At 38.5% G+C, this 24297-nt stretch overlaps 1 protein-coding gene across 9 annotated transcripts in view; it reads right to left on the reverse strand.

Moving 5' to 3' along the window:
• Positions 1–24297, reverse strand: part of LOC111873627 (bromodomain-containing protein 2) — a 139887-nt gene that overhangs the window by 7678 nt on the left and 107912 nt on the right. For all 9 annotated transcript variants that reach the window (XM_023868514.2, XM_023868515.2, XM_023868512.2 and 6 more), the window contains 7 exons: positions 20324–20443; positions 19739–19867; positions 13866–13918; positions 4821–4947; positions 2533–2688; positions 1613–2158; positions 825–922 (listed from right to left, as the gene is read on the reverse strand). In XM_023868514.2, the coding sequence (XP_023724282.1) occupies positions 825–922; positions 1613–2158; positions 2533–2688; positions 4821–4947; positions 13866–13918; positions 19739–19867; positions 20324–20443 (1229 nt within the window). The remainder of the gene's footprint in view (positions 1–824; positions 923–1612; positions 2159–2532; positions 2689–4820; positions 4948–13865; positions 13919–19738; positions 19868–20323; positions 20444–24297) is intronic.

Here is a 24297-nt window from a genome sequence, read left to right on the forward strand (position 1 = left end):
AGTTGGAGTATAGCAGCCGTCGCGGTAAGAAGATCCGGACGTGTGTGCGATTGTGTAATTGGGAGCGTGTGATACAGTGATACAAAGCTCCCCTACTGTCAACGTGTTACTACTGAAGACAGAGTGAACTGATTTGCGCATAGGGTTATAAGTCGTGAAACCCCGCAACAGTGTCAACAGATTAATGCGATTAGGGTTATAAAGTGTGAAACCCCGCAACTGTGAGATAATTAATTGTAGCCGTTATTTGTAGATTGTTAAATAAACCAATTAACCATCTCTACGGCGTCTTCAGTAACGTAAACACGTTACAATATGCTTCAGAACCACTGAACACTATATGAAAGGAATAAAATACAGATTACTACTGCTTTTCTTAACTGTGATTGTGTTTGGAAGGGTGTAAAGAAGTGATTAAATTTTTTATCTAAATGAAAACTGAAATAGTTCACAATTTTTTGTAAAGGTTGCCAATGGTAAATCCAATGAAAAACAGCCCAGTGATCACACTGTGAAACTTAACAGATGCTCCACAGGATTGCACACACACCTACAACAACTCTTGACTCTTGATGTACTCGTATGTGCATGTTCCTTGTGTTCAAATGTAACAATACAAACAGATTTTCTATAAATCTGTCCCCCAATTTCCCAGGCTCACTCAGTCCTCAGCACTCTCTTATGTTCTATCTGCAAGAGTATAAAGCTGAGGGAATGGATGGATGGTGGAAAGACGAATTTGAACCCAAAGCCTAAGTTTGCAAGTTCACATGTTTACTGCTACCCTGATGTGCTACCAACGCAACAATCTAGGCGACACCAACCTTGTTTTTGAATGCCGATGCAAAGTTAGCTGCTGATGTTTTAGTTGAGTCTGGAGGAGTCATTTTCTTCTCAACTGGCACAGAGTTGTTCAACAGCCCTGAAACAACATAACACAAGACATAATGGGCCCCATTACACAGCATTCTGGTCATATTTCGGTTCTTCATAATTTTCACCTGTTTGATTAGACTAATCTGATAATTACAACAGCATGCAATGAATTGGTTTGGTGTGGATTAGATTTCTTTGGACTGAATTATACTAATATGGATCGACTGGACTGGACTAGACTAAATTACATTTGTGTGGAAGACCGTGCCGTAGCTCAAGCGGTTAGTCACTGGCCTCCCACCACGGCAGCCCAGGTTCAATCCCAGGTCTGCACAAGTGGGATTTATGGTGGACAAAGTGGCTGGGGGCGGGTTTTCTCCGAGTACTTCGGTTTCCCTGCCAATCTTCATTCCACCAAATTCTCCATCCTCATAATCACCTGGGGCAGGCTACAATAGGCCAATCAGTGGCCGCCATGCCGAGTGGACCCAGTTGGACTCCACCCCCCACTAAACAAGAACATTTGTGTGGATAAAATTAGCTTGGAATGGTCTGAATCTGGTTGGTTTAATATGGCTTGGATTATATCAGTTTGGTTGGATCAGAGTTTTCACATTGCATGAAACAATGTTTTGGACTAAATTTCATTGGTTTGATTAGGTTGGGTCAAATTAGCATATATTGGCCTAGTTTAGGAGGCTCCAGTATGCATACAAATGCACGCTGACTGACTTACCATCACTGACAGGCTTATTTGCTGTGGGTTGAATGACAATTGGCAATACTTGCTTCTCTTCTTTCTTCACCACCTGATTTTGCATTATTGTAGTGGCAAGACTGGTTGCTGGGAGTGGATCAAAAATTGATGGCACACCTGTTGCCATTTGCATTCCGTTGTTGTACCCCCCCAGTGGTGGGCTTTGTTCTTCTGTCTTGACTGGCTGCATTGCTGGAATACTGGCAACGTGTGTGAAGCCATTACTGGAATGCTGTTGTGGTGTTGGTGGCGAGGCAGGCAGGGACATATCAAAACCTGGATGCATGGTTATTGGTGTGCTGACAATGCTGGAGGCAGTTGTGACGATCATGGGCATCTGTGCCAGGGGATCTACAGGGACTGTAGATGGCTTGTTGTTGTACTCGGGGGGCATCAGGTTTGCAACTGGAACTGGTGTAAGTGTCACTGTGGAAGCCACAGTAGGCGCTGCTGTGGTCGTTGTGGTGTTTGTACTTGTTGTTACTGGAAGCATGATAGGCTCCTTCTTCAAACTGGGCTCAGTTGCTGTTAGAAGTAAAACTACCAATTAGCTTACAACCTGATGCCTCAGCTTGTGCAAGGGACTTACCAATGAAAAGAAAAGAGAAGTCAGCACATATTCAGTGTTACAAATCATAAAGCAATTCCTCATAACAGGCAGCACAAAAACGTTGCATTCTGATGACTGATTTGCTGATGCAGGGTTCTTATTTTGACATGTATAAAATCAAATGGGAAAAGCAGATTCATATTAATACAGTTCAATTTACTGAACTGGAAAATGTTACACGTGAAAAAAAAGTTGTTCATCCATCCACTGGTATTCTGGTGGGTACAAAACTTATCATTAAAATAATTTTTATACCTTGATCAGTCTGCACTTTCATATTTCTACCTACGTTTCTCTGTAGCTGGAATGTTCACTTTTGGTGGCACTGGGGCCGCAACAGGTGGAGTCACCTTCTTGACTGGAGCAGCAGTGGCTGTGGCTGTTGGTCGGGGAGGCTGAGGGGGAAGAGTGTGGCTTGCCACGGGAACTGGTTTTGTTGTCACCACTGCAGAAACAATCCACAAACAGCAGAGATATTACATCATAAAGAAAGAAATTACTTTTCAAGGAGCAGCTGAGACTTCCAAAAGAGCTATTACCACCTTTCCATCAACAGACTATTCTGAGCTGCAAATATGCTACTTCTGCCTGCAAGGGTTGAATACATACCACATTAAAAGTTTTGTTTTATATATTTCATGACTAATACCATTTCTTTGTGAAATGAGTCAAAATTTAATTTCAGCTTCATGAAATATATTGTAATGGATTTGATCAACGCATTGCCAGGCAGCAGCCCTGTCAACATGGTCCAACGTGCAACAATACAGGAAGGTGTGTTTTCAGTGTCCGCATTGACGTCAGGCAGCTGTGGGAGGTGGTCATGTGACATGTGTTTCCTGTGATGCATGTCCATTCCTCAACTATATAAGTGACAGAATTTGTTTGGTTCAGGGATGAGTCAATTCTCAGTAGGAGATAGCCATAGGAAGTTTGTAGTTGAAGAAGAGTACAAGAAGTCAGCCTGTGAAGACTTAACGTACACAGTGTGTCCAGGTTCTGTCAGGACTGTGTTCATTAAAAATACAAGATTTGAATTATTTTCAAAATTCCACTCTTTTTATTCAAAATAGTCTCCTTCTGAATCAATACATAGCTGGAATCGATTGAAAAGTTTTCAAAAACAGTCACTGTACTCCTTTTGTGGAATCGCATTTCAAACTGTGGTACATTCCCTTTGGATGTCCTGGATGGTGTCGTGACGGTCTCCTTTCATCGCCAACTTAACTTTTGGGAACAACCAGAAATCTGCTGGAGCCAAATATGGCGAAAATAGAGGATGATCAAGGACTTTGATCCCTTTTCTGGCCAAAAAATCGCGCACGATCTTCAATTTGTGGGGTGGGACGCTGTCGTGGAGGAGCGACCAGGAACCTTGCTCTTGATATTCAGGTCGAATTGGAAGTATTCTCGCCCACAAACGGCTGAGGGCTCTGAGATAATGATCAGAATTCACTGTTCGACCTTGTGGCAGAAATTCCTTGTGAATGATTCCTTTGGAATCTAAGAAAATCGTTAAGTGCCTTTACTCAACTCTTTTGCATGCGCACTTTCTTTGGTTTCGGCTTCTTTGGGCTCAACCACGCTGCACTCTGCCACTTTCTGAGAGGCTCATATTGAAAATACCATGTCTCGTTACCAGTAACAATCGATTTTGTAAATTTTATATCACTTTGGGCCGACCATAACATGTCTTTGCAGTGTTCTACTCTGGCATGTTTTTCATCGTCTGACAGTGCATATGGTACAAACCGCACACAGACCTTCTGTTTCCCAAAATCCTCAGTCACTTTTTTCACATTTCTTCAGTGCGACTTTTTCTCGACTTTGATGCATGTAGGGTGTCTTCGATGTCCTCCCTGCCATCACGAAATACAGCATACCATCGAAAAATGTTCGAGCGACTCAAACAGTCACTACCATACACACTTTTCATCATTCCGTAGGTTCCTCCGACTATTTTGCCTAACTTCAAACAAAATTTGATGTTGGCTCTCTGTTCAACCGCCGTTTTCCGACAAGCGTCAGAACAGTACTGTTACATTCAACGTCAAAACACATGATGCAGCAATGCTTGCACTTTAAAATTATAGACAGCCCCAGCTGAAACTTCAAGAATCTTAATGCCATAACTTACCAACAGATGGCATTGCAGGGAAAAATTTAAAAAAAAAAAATTATTCCTAATGGATCCTGGCTTTATTTGTGCTGTAGCACAGTAATATTGGGAGTGTGTGATTTAGTGAGACTTTTATAGTGCCTGTTATAAATCCATGAAGACTAGTGCAGATAGACTGAGAAGATTAATGTGGAGTGACTGTAAATTGTGTAAATCAGAAATAGTATTATAATTATTTGTAGTTATGACCTGTAAGTGTCCAATAAATCCGATTACCAAACCAAACCCATGTCTTAGTCACTGTCCAGCCCTCACTCACTTTATTACTGACAGATTGCATCTAGAACCCCACATACAAAATTTTGATAGTGGTTACTGAAACATGATTACAGACATGGCAAAGCTATGACGACTCATTCTCCAGCAGACTATATAAAGATGTCTAAAGGGCACCTTACCTGGCTCTGGGATGGGTGCCTGCTGCTTGGGTGCGGCATGCTTACGGCCTGCACTGCTCATGACATGACCTGCTGACGGCATTGTGAGTGTTGCCACAGGACCTGGTACTGAGGTCACTGGTGCCTTCTGTTGGAGCAACAACAGCAGACAACTGAACTATACAATGTGTCTAAGTGACATGTAAATATTACTGTGACGGGAAGATGAATACATTATGTAGGAACGTTATGAGCAGCTAAGATGGCAGCGTCAATTCACGTGGGTAATGATGCTGAAGAAACCATAATATCTTCCTCAATGCTTGTTCTTATTTGAATATTGATGAAATTTGTGCACTTGGATGGAAAATCACTTTGATGCAGACACAAGGTTATCTATAGGAACACTTCATTCGAAAGACTGACTCAACCAGAAGCGTATTTCAATAAGAATTCTAACATCACACCATTAACAAAATATGTATCTGAAATGGATTCATCTGAATTTATCAAAAGAACAATTTCTCTGGGGACTTCTCATTAATATATTCAACACTCAAGATTTTTCTTCAAGTGTAGTATCATCTGACACACTGCCCAAGCACCTACCTCTCTACCCGTATCTTAAGATATATTCTGCAATCTGCCACTCACACTGCACCTATTATAATTCTTGTGAATTGCCCCAGATGGCAGGACTGATTCTGTTACTGTACTGGACTCATGACTGGGGGGGAGACATAATTTGAAACTTCAGCTGAAAAATTAAGGAAATTCAGGAACTTCGGTAAATTTTTATAACATGGAGAGGACTGAAAAGTAAAGGATACTTACCATGAGGCTATATCATTAGGTCTAGTCATAGGTTATCATCAGGGTATGTTCCTGTTCATACCTAGCACCAACTGTGCCAGCTTTTGCTACTGACTGGCAACTACCACACAAGATATCAAATGTTTTCTGTCATTGTTTACACCTATATGTAACTACTAACAACTTATACTATAACATGTACATGCATAACAGAATGGTTCTCAATATAAACAAACACAAATTTCTGATTCCAGACATCCTCATCTGTTTTTCACAGACTCAGTAAAGGAACTCTGTTTGTCCATCAACCTACACATAGCAATACTGACATTACACTTTTCAGAACTTAAAAGTGCAGTTGTGTAAAATTGCTTCTCATACATCTTGTACCACATGGTTCCAATTATGTAACGAAAGTTTGTTCGGTACTCTTTTGTACCTTCCAATCTATAATCACTTATATATAACACCTGAGTAAAGTGATCTTTCTGAAGAACATGTCACCTCCATCTTCAGATTTCAAGAGCAACAAAATGTTACTGCATTGTACCTCAGGAATTACATAAACACAACTCAGGTGTCTACATTCTTTCCTCGATCTGTTCTACAACAACAGCCTGTCAAATTCCTCATCTTCTTCCTGACAGCAAACTCTAGTGGGAATGAACTTACAATTGGTCTGAGTTAGGTGTGGTCACTTAAACTAACAGTTAAAAAAAAGTTTTAAGTGACAGGTTTTGGAGTGGAGACCACATGATGACACTTTAGCTTTAATGTGCCCTGATCCACAGACTACAGCAACTTCCTTTGCAGCTTCAGTGTAAAATCTGAACCTTCCATATTGGGATTCATCTTGCCACTAACCCTCCAGAGAGTCCATATGCGGAATCTGGATAATCTCCACTCTCCCTGTAAAGGAATCTCCTTATGCTGCGGCAGTCACATATCAAAGCCGTTAAACACAGCTTATCACCTGTCATATGACATGGTCTTTCACCCCACCCACTCCAACAGGTATGAGCTAAATATCAGGGCCCCTCAACCTGTGGGAACACACTTTCCATCACCATCTTGACATCCACTTCCAGCACAGCAGAACTTTCTTGCAACCCACCCTTAGTCTCTCATAAATCCAACTTCTCATTTTTGACTCATCAGACACACAAGACATGAAATGTATTGCCAGCTCTTTGCCGAGCTCACCTCCATTTATTCAGACTCATGATGGATTATACTGACAAAGTCATTTCTTCAAGAATCAACTGGATGTTCCTTCATACAAAGACCCAAGTTTTCAGATATGACCTCCACACTTTGAAAAGTATAAGGCGGAAATTTATGTCATTTCCCTATTTTCTTCTGTTCATTCAGCAAAAATCTTGGCAGTGTTACATCCTGTGCGCAGTATCCAGGGGCACTGCAGCAAAAGTTCTACCACCTCCACAAGGCATGAAGTCTGCTGTATTATGCTGGGTACCTGGCCACACGTCTGCCAAGGAATGAGGACGTGAAAGAAGCTGCTCTGCTCAGAAACTAAACATGCCAAGACTTAGGTAGTGCTATTTTAAATTGTGCCTTTTCATTCATAAGATCTTTGAGATCAGATGGCAGGTTATTAAAAATTTTGATCCCAGCATAATATGTGCTTTTCTGAAAGCATGAGAGGTTAGCAATTGGTTTATGAAGACAGGGTTTGTCTCTTGCGTTAACACTGTGTACATCTGCATTTGTCTGAAAATGTTCTTCGTTATTTGTAATGAAGTTTATTAATGAATATATATATTCACAGGAAAATTTAAGATCTGTAGTTTCTTAAATAGATCAGAATATAAGAGGATTGAGAAACAAAACAAATGAACTAATAAGCTCCATGAATTCAAATCTTCCACACATACTGTGCCTTACTGAACATCACATGAAACAGCTGGAATTAGAACATCTTCACTTAGAAAATTATAATTTAGGTGCTAGATACTGTAGGAAAACCCTGGAGAAAGGAGGAGTGAGTATTTTTGTACACAAAAACCTAAAATTTACTAAAATAAATTTAGAAGATTATTGCAAAGACCAGGATCTGGAAGCATGTGCTCTAAAGTTAGACTCTCCTTTTTCAAATATTTGTATACTGACTTTATATAGAGCCCCATCTGGAAACTTCAGTCACTTTTTAAATAGATTAGAAACCATCCTAAATGTACTGCATAGTTCAAAAGTTGAATTTATAATTTGTGGTGATATAAATATAAACTATCTCATCGACAGTAATAGGAAACTAAATTTAGACTCTTTGTTATCATCTTACAATCTCTCCAGTACTGTTAACTTTCCCACAAGAGTTCAAAATAATTCTAGTTCAGCGATAGATAATATATTCATTGATAACTCAAAATTAAGAGACTATACTGTAGGACCCTTTATAAATGGCTTATCCGATCATGATGCTCAACTCATAGAAATAAATAATATTGACCTTCAGCCCAGTAATCAACAATATCAAACAGTAAGGAAAATCAACAAGCATACGATGGCAGATTTTGTCACAAAATTAAGTAATGAATCATGGGACAATGTATTTGACAGCAATAATATTGATTCTAAATTTAATTGCTTTCTGAACACATACTTGAGGATCTTTTATTCAAGCTTTCCCTTAAAAATAGTCAAAAATGAAAATAAAAACAAATCCACCTGGATAACAATTGGAATAAAAACTTCATGTAAACACAAAAGACAACTATATTTGGCCAGTAGGGACAGTAATGATCCAAGACTAAAAAGTCACTACAAAATGTACTGTAAAATTTTGTCAAAAGTCATTAAAGAAGCCAAACAGAATAACTATAACAGCCAAATTCTAAAATCAAACAATAAAATTAAAACCACCTGGGATATTGTGAAAGTTGAATCAGGAAAGAAATCTGTTAATGAAGACGTACAAAGTTTGAATATTGAAGGGAAGTCCACTAACAATCCACAAGCTATCGCAAGTGCATTTAATGAATATTTCCTTTCATTAGCTGAGAAAACATATTCCAATAACAACAATACTAATAATAATAATAATAATAATAATAATAATAATAATAATAATAATAATCCAATATACTATCTGTCTCGTGCCTTTAACAATTCATTTCCAAATATCAATCTCAAATTCTCAACAAGGAAGGAAATTGAAAACATTATTAAATCCCTTAAGCCCAAAAATTCACATGGATATGATGAAATCTCTACCAAATTACTTAAAGCAAGCTCTGTTTACATCAGTTCACCCTTGAATCATCTATGTAATAAATCTTTATCATCAGGTACTTTTCCTCAACGCTTAAAATACGCTGTAATGAAACCACTTTTTAAAAAAGGAGAGAGAAAATGCATCTCTAATTACAGACCAATATCCATATTGACTTCATTCTCAAAAGTCTTTGAAAAAGTTATGTATAATAGACTACTTGAACACTTAAATTCTAACAACATATTAGTCAAAGAGCAATTTGGATTTAGGAAAGACCTAACAACAGAAAAAGCAACCTATGAACTAACTAACGATATTTTAAGTGCTCTCAATGACAGATTAATTGTGGGAGGGATTTTCTGTGATCTAGCAAAAGCTTTCGATTGTGTTAATCATGATATCTTACTATCGAAATTAAATTTCTATGGAATAACTGGCAAAGCTAATGAATGGATCAAATCATACCTCAAAAACAGGTATCAAAGAGTTGAAATAAATAATAAAAACTCCAGTCATAATGCATTTTCAAACTGGGGAATTATAAAGCACGGTGTTCCACAAGGATCAATTTTAGGTCCCTTACTTTTTCTTCTCTACATAAATGATCTATCTAAAACCATCAACAATAAATCTAAACCAATTCTATATGCAGATGACACTAGTATAATATTTAAGAACTCTAAATTTGAAAACTTTAAAAATGACATAAATATTGTATTTGAAGCCTTAAACAGATGGTTCGAAGCCAATTTACTCTCATTAAATTTTGATAAAACCCATTACATATCATTCACAACTAAAAACAACCACCAAATTGATCTGGACATCAGTTATGCCAACAAATTAATCTGTAAAGTACTTGATACAAAATTCCTTGGAATACATGTAGACAGTACACTGTCTTGGAAAATACATATTGAACAAATTATACCTAAATTAAATGCAGCTTGCTATGCGATGAGATCAATTAAGCCTTTTATGTCACAGGAAACATTGAAGATGGTTTACCATGCCTACTTTCATTCTATTATGAACTATGGATTAATATTTTGGGGGAACTCTTCACATAGTGTAATAATTTTTAAAATACAAAAGAATATAATAAGAATCATTACAGGATGTAGAAGTAGAGATTCATGTAGAGAATTATTTAAGAAATTAAAAATTCTACCTCTTCAATCGCAATACATATTATCGCTTCTCTTATTTGTTGTTTACAACAAAGATAAATTCAAATTAAATTCTGATGTCTATAACATGAATACTAGACAAAAATATAACTTCCACCTACCCTCATCAACTTTATCAGTATATCAAAAAGGAGTCTACTTTACTGGCATAAAAGTGTTCAACAATCTGCCACAAAGTATTAAAAACTTGGGCAATGATACTAAAAAGTTTAAATCAGAGTTAAAGAATTATCTACATGCTCATTCCTTCTACTCTTTAGATGAATACTTCAATGTAAATAGAGAATGATGTAAAATTAAGTTATATTAATTTTTAAGCTAAAATTGCCTGTACTTATGTATGTAACATTTTGACTTGTTCTGTATCCAAAGGTACTAACCTGCTTAGGATTTATAGAATGTAAATAAATTCAATTCAATTCAATTCTACAGGAATTACAGGATTTGACACCCATCATGATTCTAACAATTTTCTTTTGCAATAACTTTTTACTGTCAGATGAATTACCCCAGAAAATTATTCCACACATCATTAAGGAGTGAAAGTAAGCAAAACAGATTGATTTGAGCGTGTCACTGTTACTAATATGTAACATGAATCTAACTGCATTACATTCTACTTTGCTTTGGAATCAACCGATTGATATGGTTTTTCCAGTTTAAATGATTATCAATTTGCAAACCAAGGAATTTTGTGTTTACTCCCTCTTCTATGCATTTATCATTATATCCTATGTTTAACCCTTTGACGTGGTCATTTAAATTCCGCGGCCGCGGCTNTTGTGGTGAGTTTGTTATAAATTTTATTACATTTGTTTTTTCTAGGTTCAGGGACAGCTTGTTTGCAGAAAACCATTTACTCACTTGTGAAAGAACCTTGCTTGATAACATGTAGAAATCATCTAAATTTTTACCAGAAATTATAACACTAGTGTCATCTGCAAATATTATAGGTATTGGATGAGATCCTTAGTGTAGGAGGGAGGTCATTTATATAAATTATGAAAAGCAAAGGCCCCAAAATTGACCCGTGGGCAACAAAAATGTAATTTATGTACTGAAATTGTAGGGAATTGCTTGAATGCTTCAATAAATAATCATACTAAATAACTTGCTTGTTCTGTAAACGGCCCCAGGGAAACTTACTTTGTGGACAAGCCTCGTAATTAATAAAATTTCATGATTTACACAGTCAAAAGACTTCGCCGAGTCACAGAATAGTCCATCAACATGCATCTTTTTATTAATAGATTTCAACAAACTGTCTGTTAACTTAAAGGCTCCATTTTCAATTGGCATTCCTTTCCTGGAGCTAAACTCTTCTGGGACTAGTATATTGATACTCTGAAAATAATGGCTTAACCTACTGTATATAACTTTTTCAAGTACTTTAGAGAAAGTAGCTAGCAGTGAAATTGGCCTGTAGTTTAACATACTAGTCTTGTCCCCTTTTTAGTGGTCTCACTACTGAAATCTTAGGATGATCAGGAAAGATTCCTGTGGATAGTGAGTGATTACAAATGTGAGTTAATGGGCTACTGATTAGAGATGCACAAACTTCTAAAATTTTACTTGTTATCCATCATAACCTGAAGAGTTTTTTGCTTTGAGGGAATGTATTATACTTTTTATTTCAGTTTCAGTGGTTGGAATGGTTTTAATACCAGGGAATTTTCTAGGAAATGCCTCTCTTAAAAATGAAATGACATTATCTCCCACTTCCTGATACAAGTTTAGATTTTCTGTAATTGTTGGAAAAAAGTATTCAAGGCATCTGCAATTTCTCCTGGGTCCTCCACTTTTTCATCATTTATAAGGAGAGATGGTATCTGCTCAGTCAGATGTGAGTTTCCTGTTTCATGTTTTATTATATTCCAGGTTTTTATCTGATTATTCGAGTTTGCTGTAAGCCTACAGTAATGCTGCCTTTTAGCCTCTTTTATAACTCTACTCAGGATTTTGCAATACCTTATGTAGTATGCTCTCATGTAGGGATTATTATTGCTCCTGCTGTTTACATACACACGCCCTTTATGTTTACAAGATATTTTTATTCCTTGTGTAATCCAGTGGTTTTTTATTCTTATGCTTTTTATTCTGCATAGGAAAACTGGCTTCAAAGATATTTAGAAAAATATATAAAAAGAGTTAAACTATAATTTATATCTTTATTTTTGAAAACAGGTTCCCATGTTTAATTTTCTAATAGATGCTGAAATAGAGCAATGGTTTCACTATTTATTTTTCTGGTTCTCTGTTTCAAAGTGCTGAATTTACTCTTGCAATTATTTACTGTGAGAAATTGAGCATCATGGTCAGAGAGGCCATTGTCCCCAACTTAACTCCATGCTAATGATGTGAGACAATTGTTCACCTCTCAAAGAGATACTTCCCATTGAATGCCAATGTTTATCATCACAAAAGCATATCCTGAGACATTAAATCAGAAAGTAATACCAGATTCTCATATCTGAATTTCTCATTAAAGTGGGTACATATTTTGTTAAGATTTGAGATCCTTGCCATGATAGAGCATATTTATCTTTCGGAATACGCCACCAAACAGCCTAAGTTTACTTGTGTTCCACAACTTCATGATTTTATTTCTTCAGAGGTTCGGCTGTTATGTTAATGCGCACAGGCTTTGTTAAGTATTTAATATGACTTGAATAAAATTATATATTTATGTGCAAATAGTTCATTCAAACTTGACACAGTAATGTTTAGCACCCCGGAGAACAGCCATTCAAACATAAATCAAAAACATCAATCTTTCAGTTCTCTGTTGGTGGTATTCAAGCAGATGGGGGTGTGTTTAGGTCTGCAATTCTGTAACTTCAATGCTGAATAAATTCTGTATTCAGACACACTGTACATTATAATGCCTGGAAGAGATACAGTAAACTTTGCAAGATGTCTACTGAATGCTGTAATATATCACACTCAAGTGTTATGGCATGTCCAGGTATCAGAAAAAAAATCCAAGATATGAAACAAGAAGTTTCAGGCAGAAACCCAATTATTCTACGGCACACTTCCATTGTCACAAATCTAAAGTTAATGCTATATTCAGGTAGTTTATAATCCAACAAACAGAGCAGTGCACTTTTGCTCATTAGCATGTGCACTCACGCGAAGATGAAATGATCAAATCACAGTTGACCACACATTTCTTATCACATTCAACTGTTGTGATGCAGTTTTACTGCAGTAAACCCAAAGCACCTGGAATTCTTATCCAACCAGCAAAAATTTCAAAAGAAATTACCCCTTTTATAAAGTTATTCAAAAACAAATTTGTGATGCATATTATGTTCAGCCCACCATGCAGTATTCTCCTGGCTGCCACTGGCACTGCTACCTCCTCCATGCTTCCACCATTAATACTAGCTGAATTTATGATGCAACAGTTAAACGAAACCAAGAAAATCTCTCTGCATCAATCTGCTTTGTCACCTATGTAAACATCCCAAGCAGGAACTAAAGCAAAAACTTTGACTTTCTACTGGATTTCTCTGTTTCCTCTCATGCAACTCCACCCATATAATAGGATGTTTGCTGCTGTACTACTGTTATTTGTATTGTTTACTGTTCTTCTGGTCATGCTTAATTTCTCAAACACAACCCCACTTCTTTTTGCGAACCATTTCTATACTAGCAAATATACACCTGGCAAGCATGGCACCCTTTAAGTTTAAAGAGTGTCGGTCAATTCTGACTCAAACTGAAGAATTTCATGTGGGGAAACAATTTCAAGCTTTACCAAAGCTGCCAGTATGAAATAGCACAAGCAAGAAACATGGCTGTTTGTTTCATCAAGGTACTTACAGTCTGGTGGTTATTCTTCTTGTTTCTCTTGCGTGGTGGTCTCCCTGTTCGACCTGCAAGGAACACAATTCCAAGATTCACCAGCACCAATTTCAAAACAATTCACGGACAGCTGTGCTCACTGTGCCACAATGTTCTTCATTTAGGACATGGGATGGACATGCACAACACAAGGTACTTCAGCTGCTGATGAACTCTTACTCCCTTCAGAATCTATTAACTTTAGAGCAGCTGTGCAACATGGGCTCATCTCCCCAGACACACTTCCTTGGGATGGAGGGGGGGGCATCACCCAGCTACCAAAACTAGCCTAAATTTTTCCAATAGAAAAAGCCCTTGGTAATGAGGAGAGGAGAGAATGGAGACTGGAGATAGCACAAAACACCACGGTTCAACCATTTTAGGGCAACTGGCGATCTAAACTTTTGTAGTACATTTATTTACCACATTCTCAATGCAAAGACAGTAAGGTGGTAGGTGGTAATATCCCAGAGTAGAACTATTGATAGGGATAGGACATGGAGTGTCACTGGCCCAAAGCTACAGTATGCCAAACATTCAAATGCAAATCAAATAAACTGTGCTCTAAGAACTCAGAGAGAGAGAGAGAGAGAGAGAGAGAGAACAAATTTAGTAAAAACAATGATAAGCACAAATCATCTTTTTACAATTCCAGAAATTTATTCTGAAGCAATCAAGCAACATACATCTAAACACTTAAGACATTAAACTACAACTGTCAAAGTTTACTTTACTGCTTAGAGGCGTTAAATATGTGCACTATTCATAACTGTATCCAAATCAAGTTTATATTCCAGTTCCAACCATACATTTATTTAGTGGCAAAAGAGAACTTTCCCTTTACACAAAGAACCTGCCTCAAGTACTTCTTTGGAAAATGCATAAATGGATGGCTTACAAGGGGGGGTCCACTCCAAATTCCATCCTATTGCCTTAATATTAAACCACACACTTCACTTTCTGCTGAGATGTCACCATTTTCTTGATTGCAGTGCCCCTGTCAGCAAATCACTGGAACTGCACGTGCACAATTCAAATGACAGTTGCAATCTATGCCTGAAAACAGTATTATCTTGCCTGACTGTTCCACAACATATTTCCAAATTGTCAATATTATTTGTGCTCATTCTGTATTGTGTGTTACATTCCAAAGAATACAAATTCTTCTCAAGTGTTGTGTTAAATTTTATTCTTCATTTTTCCACCTGCAATATAACAGACACACAATTCAAGAATTTGGGTTTCATGTCTTCCCTTGGGTCACAACCACAATGTAAGGCCAGTGTTTATACTTCCACCAATGCAGATCTCATGCTGCACTGCATTCATTCTAGCACAGTTTTTCAACTCAAAGCCTCATTACTTCACAAACATAAAAAAAAAGTTAACTACTTTGTTTCCTACTATGGACCTAACCAAAAACATGCAAGACTTTATGGAACATGCTCAGTATTCTTGCCAACATGTACGATGGGGTACCCAAAAGAAACCGAACTAATTTTTTTGTGGGCAGCTTTTGTAGTACCGCGTTTTGCCGCTATGAGCGCATAGAGCTAACATTCCTGAGTTGATAAGCTGACTACCGTTGCTTCAGAAGGTAAGGACTAGTTTCGGCAGAGTTTATAGTGAAAACTGTTTTGTGTGATCGTCGTTTTTGCAATGGCTGATTTTCATGAACAGCGTCCGGCGGTGAAATTCTGCTTTTTGCTCGGGAAAAGTGGAACAGAAACTCTTGAAATGTTAAAAGCAGCATACAAGGACAATGCTATGGGGAAAACTCAAGTGTTTGAGTGGTTTTCCCGTTTCAAAAATGGTGAAATGTCAATTGATGACAAACCTCGTTCTGGTCGTCCTTCCACAGCCCGAACACATGAAAATGTTGAAAAAATTCGTGAAATCATCAAGGAAGATAGACGACGGACCATTGAAGAAATTGTGGAGCTGTTGGGAGTGACTTGGAGCACAGCGGCCAGATTTGTGGCAGTCAGGTGACTGGTTTTTCCATCATGACAATGCCCCTGCTCACACAGCCCTGTCTGTATGATAATTCTTGACCAAAAATGGTATGACCCCTGTTCCTCACCCTCCATACTCACCCAACCTTGCCCCGTGCGACTTTTTTTTTTGTTTCCTCGAATGAAAAGAGACATGAAAGGAAAAAACGATCGAGGCGCTGTCAAGCATCTCAAAAGATGAATTTAGACTATGTTTTCAAAAATGGAATAAAAGACTAGACAAGTGTATTCGTGTAAGTGGAGAGTACTCTGAAGGGGATTGAAGGTTTGTGCTTAAAATTTGAATAAATAAGTTTAAAAAAAAATAAGTTCGGTTTCTTTTGCGTACCCCCTCGTATGGCTGCCACATCTGTTGAAGTGGTGTGATTGAAATCCTCAGTCCCAATTTTACTTTAATTATACAATTAAACTAATTTCTTAACATTAAAATTTCTTAATTCTTTAAAACTTCAGCTACTTACGCTACACTGACACCATAAATTTCACCCTGAGGTCCACCACGACTCCTTGATGAACAGAAAGATAAAAACACCCCTCGACAAGATTTCAACTGACCCATATTGTTCAGGGAAACATACTATTATGGTTGCCACACGGCATTCAACATTAATCTTGTCTTCAGCAAAATAATGCATTTATAAGATTATCATCAAGGAAATCATTCAATGTAATTTTCATCAAGAAATCAAAGTGGATGGAACCTGTAAGCATGAATATCCTTAAATGCCTTGTCACATCACATTCAACTTTAAAAGTGCTCTCCCAAAATTAGACATAGGCAAAATTTCATCAAGGAACATTTTAGCCCATGTTCACAAGGAATTCTACGGTGGAGCCTGTAGATACGAATGTGCAAAAACTCTACACATGATGATGATAAGGAACACCACCATATCGCAGGCACTGTATGCATACTTTGCTTCTAAAGTACATATACTTTCTGATACCAGTGACATTTTTGACTGCTTAACAATTTATCACCACCAAACAGTTAACATTTAAGCCATCATTCAACAGAAAAAACACACTTTTCCCAGGGCTTTGCACTGGACACAACTCAATCTGTCGCTTCCAAAGACACACTGAATTTTGACTCAAAATCTGAAATACATGACAGTGCTATAGTACATGTGCAACAACTACAGAAAACGTTTTACCATGTGCACAGCTAAACAGTAACACATGGTACTGAACGACATTAAGAAAAAGCAGGTTCAAATCCTGACTAGGACATGATGGATGGACATCTCATTTTGGAATGCAGGGTTACATTAATGATTGATTGTATTAGTATTAGTTTTTATTAACCAGAGATCTGAGGTTCTCACAGCAATAAAGATTTGAACTTTGACATCACTTCAGAGGAACCTTGCTGTGCCTCTGAGTTCACAATGTCATAACCCAAACAACAAAAATTCCATTAACTTTTGTATGCATGCAGATGTCTCGCTTTCTGTTGTGGTATGGATACGTTACTAAGGTACATGTAAAGCTGGGAATACAGTTCTGTCCACACTGCAATCTGAAACCTTCAGCATTAACCAGACAGCACAGTAAATCGAAGTCAACTGTAGGATTTGCGGTCAGTCAATTATTGGTTATAGTAGGAAAAGCTTTCAAAGTGTACAAAGAAAGTCACTGTTAAACACAATTTTCTGGTCAGAACCATGTGTTGAGGAAACTGTGTTAGGACCAAAACGTGCATGTAGTTTGGTAGACATGACAACTACCAACAGAACTACACAGCCATGGTCTTAAAATTCACCCCTGTATGAACCTCAATCTTTTAACTGCCACTATGGCTTCCAAGAGTAGACTGCAATAAGGGGGTAAACAGAGCACAAGATCTGATCAATTATTGGATTTGTAACAGTGGCCTTACACTGACTCAACTTACCTTGCCCCAACTAAAACTTACATCACTCAACTTACCTCCAGACACCCACACACATTTGATGCCTCAAATAAACAAGTTTACGTGAAGTACTAACACCACTAACACATATTGAGTGCAGAATGTGATTCTTGGGGTTCTAGCAACCAGTTTGTACAATGGCTTCTATATAATCTTTTATTTCATATCATTATTTTCACTGTGTACAACAATGATTCATCTTCATTAAAAAAAATTACAGACGGAAAATGACTACAAAAAGAACAGCTGACATCACATGCTTACAGATAATAATTTATATACAAATATGTGTGATGAAAAATGCTGGGAGTTAACCAATCACATTACCAGTCCGTTAAATGCACAGAGGAAGGGCACTGGCCCGCGCATAGGCACAGACTGTGAAGGACACCTAAATGCGGGCACAGCGTCAGATATAGAACACTCCTTCACACATTTTTTTAGTACTGGGGGGGAAAATAAAAATAAAAAATATGTAAAATCTGAATATGGAGACAGTACAAGCAGGCTTCACAGAATTTCCAACAAACCTTGAGTTTCGAGTTTCTCCCTCTTTCACAACTNTTTTTATTTCTATGCACGATGTATTCTAGGTGGTCTGAATTACTATTTATGGCATCAAAACCTTGGCAGAGAACTCTCTCTCATTCACACAAAAAACAGTTTAGGTCATTTTGTACAATTTGGGCAACTTATGCCCATTATTTGCTACAGATTATTCACAATATCAGATTCCTCGCGCACTCATGCAGACTTCAACTTCTCACTACCAGGATTGTTTTATACTCTACAGACACTGAATACTAAAGTACAGTGAGTGGTCACATAGTAAAACTGTGTTCCTTGAGTACCCACCCCCTGCCAACGCACGGTACATTAATGGAACTACACCACACGCAATAAAACTGAGCCTCAGAAAGGCCTGCCCACCGCTCCACTAACACTTCATCTGCTTGCTTGCTTGCTTGCTTGCTTGCTTGCTTGCTTGCTTGCTTGCTCGTTTCATCTTGCTTCGTGTGCCTATGCATTCATTTCTTAAGAATGTTCTGATGTCTTTCAAGATACATATTTCTTCTTTTTCACTGCAACAGTTTCACACATTTCACTTCCTTGGCAATATTAAAACATGAAACAACAAGACATACAGCAGCCAGGGAGTGCAAACAATGTGCTTGGAGGCCAGTGAGCCAATGCCATCATCCTACAGTAATGAGGGTGGACCCATCCAAAGATGCAGGACTTGACACTGCACCACACACAGCAGAACATAAATACCACTCAGCTAGGACTAAGATTTTGAATCCCCCAAAGAACTCAAACCTCATGCACCGCTTCAGATCCGAGCACTTGACTCTACGACACGGGTGCAGTATCAAGTCCTCCAGCCACCATTCACATTGTCTGCATGTCACATATACACCACTGTTGATACTGCGCTACGTAGAGTCCAGCCTCTTGCCAAGGGTTTCTTGAGAAGAATAAGCTCGTCTTCATGTAGCGTCCACCAGCATTTTTCAGCCAGTTCGTTAAACACAACAGCTGGCTGACTGACCCCAAACAACACATTCTGCACTCTTGGCTATCTATATTAATCACAAAGTAATACTATAACCTGGTCTTTGTACCATGTGTTTGTGCCAACTTCGACAGCAATAAAAACTGTACCTCAAGACTGATGGTCAGAGCCTCAAATACTGTGTGCCACTTACTGTTTGGGTGGCAATATTGTGTACACTACTCAACTTGCTGCCTATATGGTAAGTGCACTGCAACTAATGTTTCACTGCACCAGGAGAACAAGCCCTGCCAATGTCTGCTACATTGTAACTGAATACACTTGGCACATTGAGACAGCACAATTTTCATGTGAACCTAACTTGGCAACTCAACACACAGGACAAGTGTTGTGGGAAATATCTAACCTGCTTCCGAGTCACTGGAGTCGGACGAACTGCTAGAGAGGCTGGAACTACTGGAGTCTGTGTCCGAACTGCTGGAACTGGAGGCTGAAAGCCGGGAGGTGCCACCCACATCCACAGACTTGTTTTCCTCTGCAATACACAATACAGGATGTGTGAGCTGAAGGAAGGAGAGGGCTGTGAAATTCAAAATTGTTTGGGGGGAGGGGATAATCATCACCAATATTCTATGCACTAAGTATGAAAGCAGTAACTACTTGGAGGAGGGGGTATTAAAGAGGATATGTTTTGCTCAAAATCCAAAATGTAAAAGTGTAGAAAAAATGATAGAGGTCTGCGAATTTTTCAACTGAAGTTCTCAGTCTTAAAATAACATACTTGGGTGCCTAAAGAAATGGCATAATGATCAAACAGATGGCCCAGTTCCTGGGGAATTGCGAATGCTCGGCACACTCCTATGAAAGATTACACATCAGAAGCAACAAATGGAATGACAACTTTTAACTTTGAAGCACAAATAATTGTTTGGAGCCGCACTAATAGTTTCAACCCATTCATTCAACTTCCTTCAGTCACCACAGATGTTACCTTTCTTGGGCGGCTTCTTTGCTGACCCAAGCTGTCCTGTCACATCCTGCAACCTCTTCTCCAGCTCTTGCTTCTTCTCAGCCATCTGCTCATCTTTTGACTTCCCTGGAAGTTTCTTGTCTAAAAACACATGGCACAAACCTCATTAGAATGAACATGACTGGTACTTTCAAACTGCATCAACAAGAACACACAGCGTGTCTCCACATCTGGCATAATTTAACCTCAATCACTATACAGAAGTAACGTGACACACTTGAAGCTCTACTCTGTTTACAGTGTCTTACTTTGGTGACATGGCAATGGCACACGCTCATGAGAACGTAGCCTTCACTCAGATGTAAGACATTCTAAAACCCCATACAGGTAACAACAACCAGCAACCAACCATATCACAATGCTCCTACACCTTCCTCTGTATTTTCTTCACATTTCTGAGACTCTACACTGCACTCTAGATCTCCAGAAATTCTTTCCATGGAAAAAAAACTAATTCCAAACATTCCACAATATCCCTAATATTGTTATCCAAGTTATGCTACTGTGAAGCCTAATTGGTGGAAATTAAATGATTCAGAGGATCTTACAATATCTATCTTCTGGGTCTTTTATGTTCCTCAAGAACAATGGTAACCACCTACCAGAAGGTCACAATATTAATCTTCACCACTGTCAGAACCTCTCTCATACAGATGTAGAGCTGAGGAAAAACCAGTTACAGAATGAGACAATGAATGACTTTCCTCTGAAGCAGGAAGTTACTGAGCAGTAGCATGGATATGAAAAGTTCAGCTGAAATTACTTCTGGAATTGTACGATGTGGAAATCACTAAGTAAAGGAAAGGAAATAATATACTACCAGGTATGAGTTTATAGAAATGAGAAAATGTCAGTAAATATGTACCAAACAAAAAACAAACTCTATGGGTTAAGTCTGCAAATGAACTATACCAAGCGAGCAACTGCTACTTGTTGGCAAAGTTAGTGCCAACTTTAGTGAATAGAGGCTGTCGCGTGGTCAGCACAACAAATCCCCACGGCCAGTAAATATGTACCTGGATACCAAAAAGTAGACCTAAAATATAAATAATAATACACTGTGTTCAATGGAGGAGGAACTTTGCAACACCGTTGAGCGGGCACAACACTCCTCACAGATTGCTGCTGTAACTGCCGATAGCAGAACGAGTCATAAATACTGATAAAAAACGCAGGTGAGTGGCATGATCTTGTCACTGCAGTTAAGTCACATTAATAGTCAGTCTGTGTTACAGATTTTGACAGGCAGTCAACATTTATACTGAAATGAACTTCACTATTGAACAGATTGTTCACTGTAAAAATTTTTCCAAGACAAAAAAAAAACTTAAGAAAATGTATCAGTAAGTTTCATCATAAAAATCCTGATGCGCGAGTTCCCACAAAGTCGTGTGTATCCAAGCTTGTGAAAAGGTGGTGGGCCACAGGTTCAGTGTGTGATATAAAGAAGCGATAGAAGAGGATTGTGCTGACTGAAGAAAAAGTTCACGATATTGAGGCACAACTACAGATCATTCCTTGAAAATCGTTAACGACGCTTAGCTCAGAAAACCGGTGTTTCGTTAGAATTTGCTTTCACAGCCACAACATTAATCAAATTTCACCCATATAAAATAACAGTTGTGCATGATCTGAAACAACCAGATTATGCAGCAGGAATTCGTTTTTGCAATAAAATAATAGCTGCACATGATCTAAAACAACCAGATTACGCAGCAGGAATTCGTTTTTGCAATAAAATATGGTTGTGCATGATCTGAAACAACCAGATTATGCAGAAAGAATTCGTTTTTGCAACTGTCTGCTGCAAAATGTGCACAATGGAATCGTGGATCCACGCTTCTGTTCATGACTGACAAGGTATGGTTTCACATTAGTAGTCATGTCAATGCACAAAATGTAAGAATATGGAGCGATGAAAATCCTCGCGCTATACAGCAAGTGCCATTACATAGTGAAACGGTGGGGGTGTGGTGTGCTGCAAGTCCACCGCGAATCATTGGCCCCTCATTCTTCCACGAAACCGTGAACCCTGAACCCTGACCTCTACGTTAATGCTTAAGACAATATGGGTACTTTGAGCAAGACCACTACAGCACATGTGGATAATGCAGCCATGTTCGCAATACGGGAAGTGTCTGAAGACAGAACAGTCAGCAGGGGACTGGGGCCTCCCAGATACGCAGATCTGTTTTTGTGATTTTTATCTTTGGGGAAACCTGAAGGGAAAAGTACAAGAATAATCCTCGCACCACTGAAGCTCTGCAGAATGAATTAATATGCACAATTAGTTCAAGTACCATGGACCAGCTTCAGTGCCGCATAATTTATGTGATGCAAGGGATGTCTGCAAGCAGAAGGGGGTCAATTTCAGCACCTGCTATAAAGCAAGGTAAGTTTGTGTTATCTTTTTACGGTATGCTTACAATGTGTGCATGTACAGAAACTGATGTGAGGGAATAGTCACAGAGAAACTATCCATCTGCTCTACACTAGCGAGAGTGCGTGTTTATCAGCGCTGATGACTCATCCCACTATCAGCAGTTACAGCAGCAATCTGCAAGAAATACTGTATGACTCGCGCTGCTCCCCCGGTTTCCTCGATGACTGAACATCCTGTAAAAGCAATGCAGTGGGCCGGATGACCCAACAGTTGCCCCATGAGAGAATACGGAACACAGCAAAATGGGAAAACTTGAAGAGGATGAAGAGGAACAAGTAAAGCACATGTCCACATTTGAGCAAGAAGCCAAAGGAATTAGATGTTTTATGCTAGACCAAAATATGAGAAGAGGTACTACACATCTGGTACATACAAAAAATGATTTCATTATTAAACACTACAAAATCTGCATTAAAGTCCCCAAAAATTTATTCCATGCAGATGATGGTTATCTTGAGGGGGTACTTATTTTTACTGTTTCTGAGGGGAAAATAAAACTGTCATTCTATAATGGACACTGTCCCCCTTCATGTAGCTACCAAATTAATTGAAGACTTCTCCATTTTACTGGAAGCAATGACACACGCTCCTGTCCCTCAGGGAAGGGTGCTAACACTACACGCCCAGTTCATGCTTCCCCTGGAGGATACCTTTGATTTGTATAATTCTAGTTAATTCCTTTTCCTTTTGTTTCATTTTCTTTTTATTTATGTATTTTGGCGCTTGCCTGTAATATTCAAAACATTCTACTGTGAGGTGAATTAAAATTTTCTTCGGACCAAAGTGCAGGTTTTGTTTGCTCTGAATCTGTTGAACTTAACCTGGGAAGTTTCATGTCATACCATGTTTGTATCTGTTAAGTCAGGCCAATAAAACACTGCTGCACATAGAATCTGTATGTACAAATTTATTTATCAATTCAGGATCCTATATTAAATGGTCTGCTCCCCCACCTCACAAGTATAGTCAGTGCCTCGTAACTTTAGCCGCGCAGAAAGGCAAACGCTGTTGTGGAGGATGCGGAGCTGTACGCTTGCTGTGGTGACGTTCAGAGCTACTCCCCAAGCGGAAAACATTGCCTACAGAGACCAACTAACAAGTAACACAATGTACTATACACCTGACCACACTCCAAGATGCTACATTCCAAACTGGTAGTACCCACACTGATGTAAGCTGATAAGACTGCATCCCCAGCTCCGCGAGAGATGGTATGATCCCTCTACTACGGCTAGAGTTCTGAGGAACTAACAGGACATGGGTCTGCATTACCAATTGTGGGAAATTAGAGCATGAGAAGACACAATGTCCATTCCAAATTTCATGAAAATTGGTCAACATGTTCAAAAGTTGAAATGAGGGAGAAAAAAACAGAAACTCAGCACAGTTATCTCATAAGACCATCATCTCTTTGTGGCATTTGTGTTATCCCAATAGATTTACATTAGCATACTCAAGAAGCGGATGGAGTCCCACCTGGTATTTGGCACCT

The sequence above is a fragment of the Cryptotermes secundus genome, unplaced genomic scaffold (assembly GCF_002891405.2).
Source record: "Cryptotermes secundus unplaced genomic scaffold, Csec_1.0 scaffold678, whole genome shotgun sequence".
Taxonomy (NCBI): Eukaryota; Metazoa; Arthropoda; class Insecta; order Blattodea; family Kalotermitidae; genus Cryptotermes; species Cryptotermes secundus.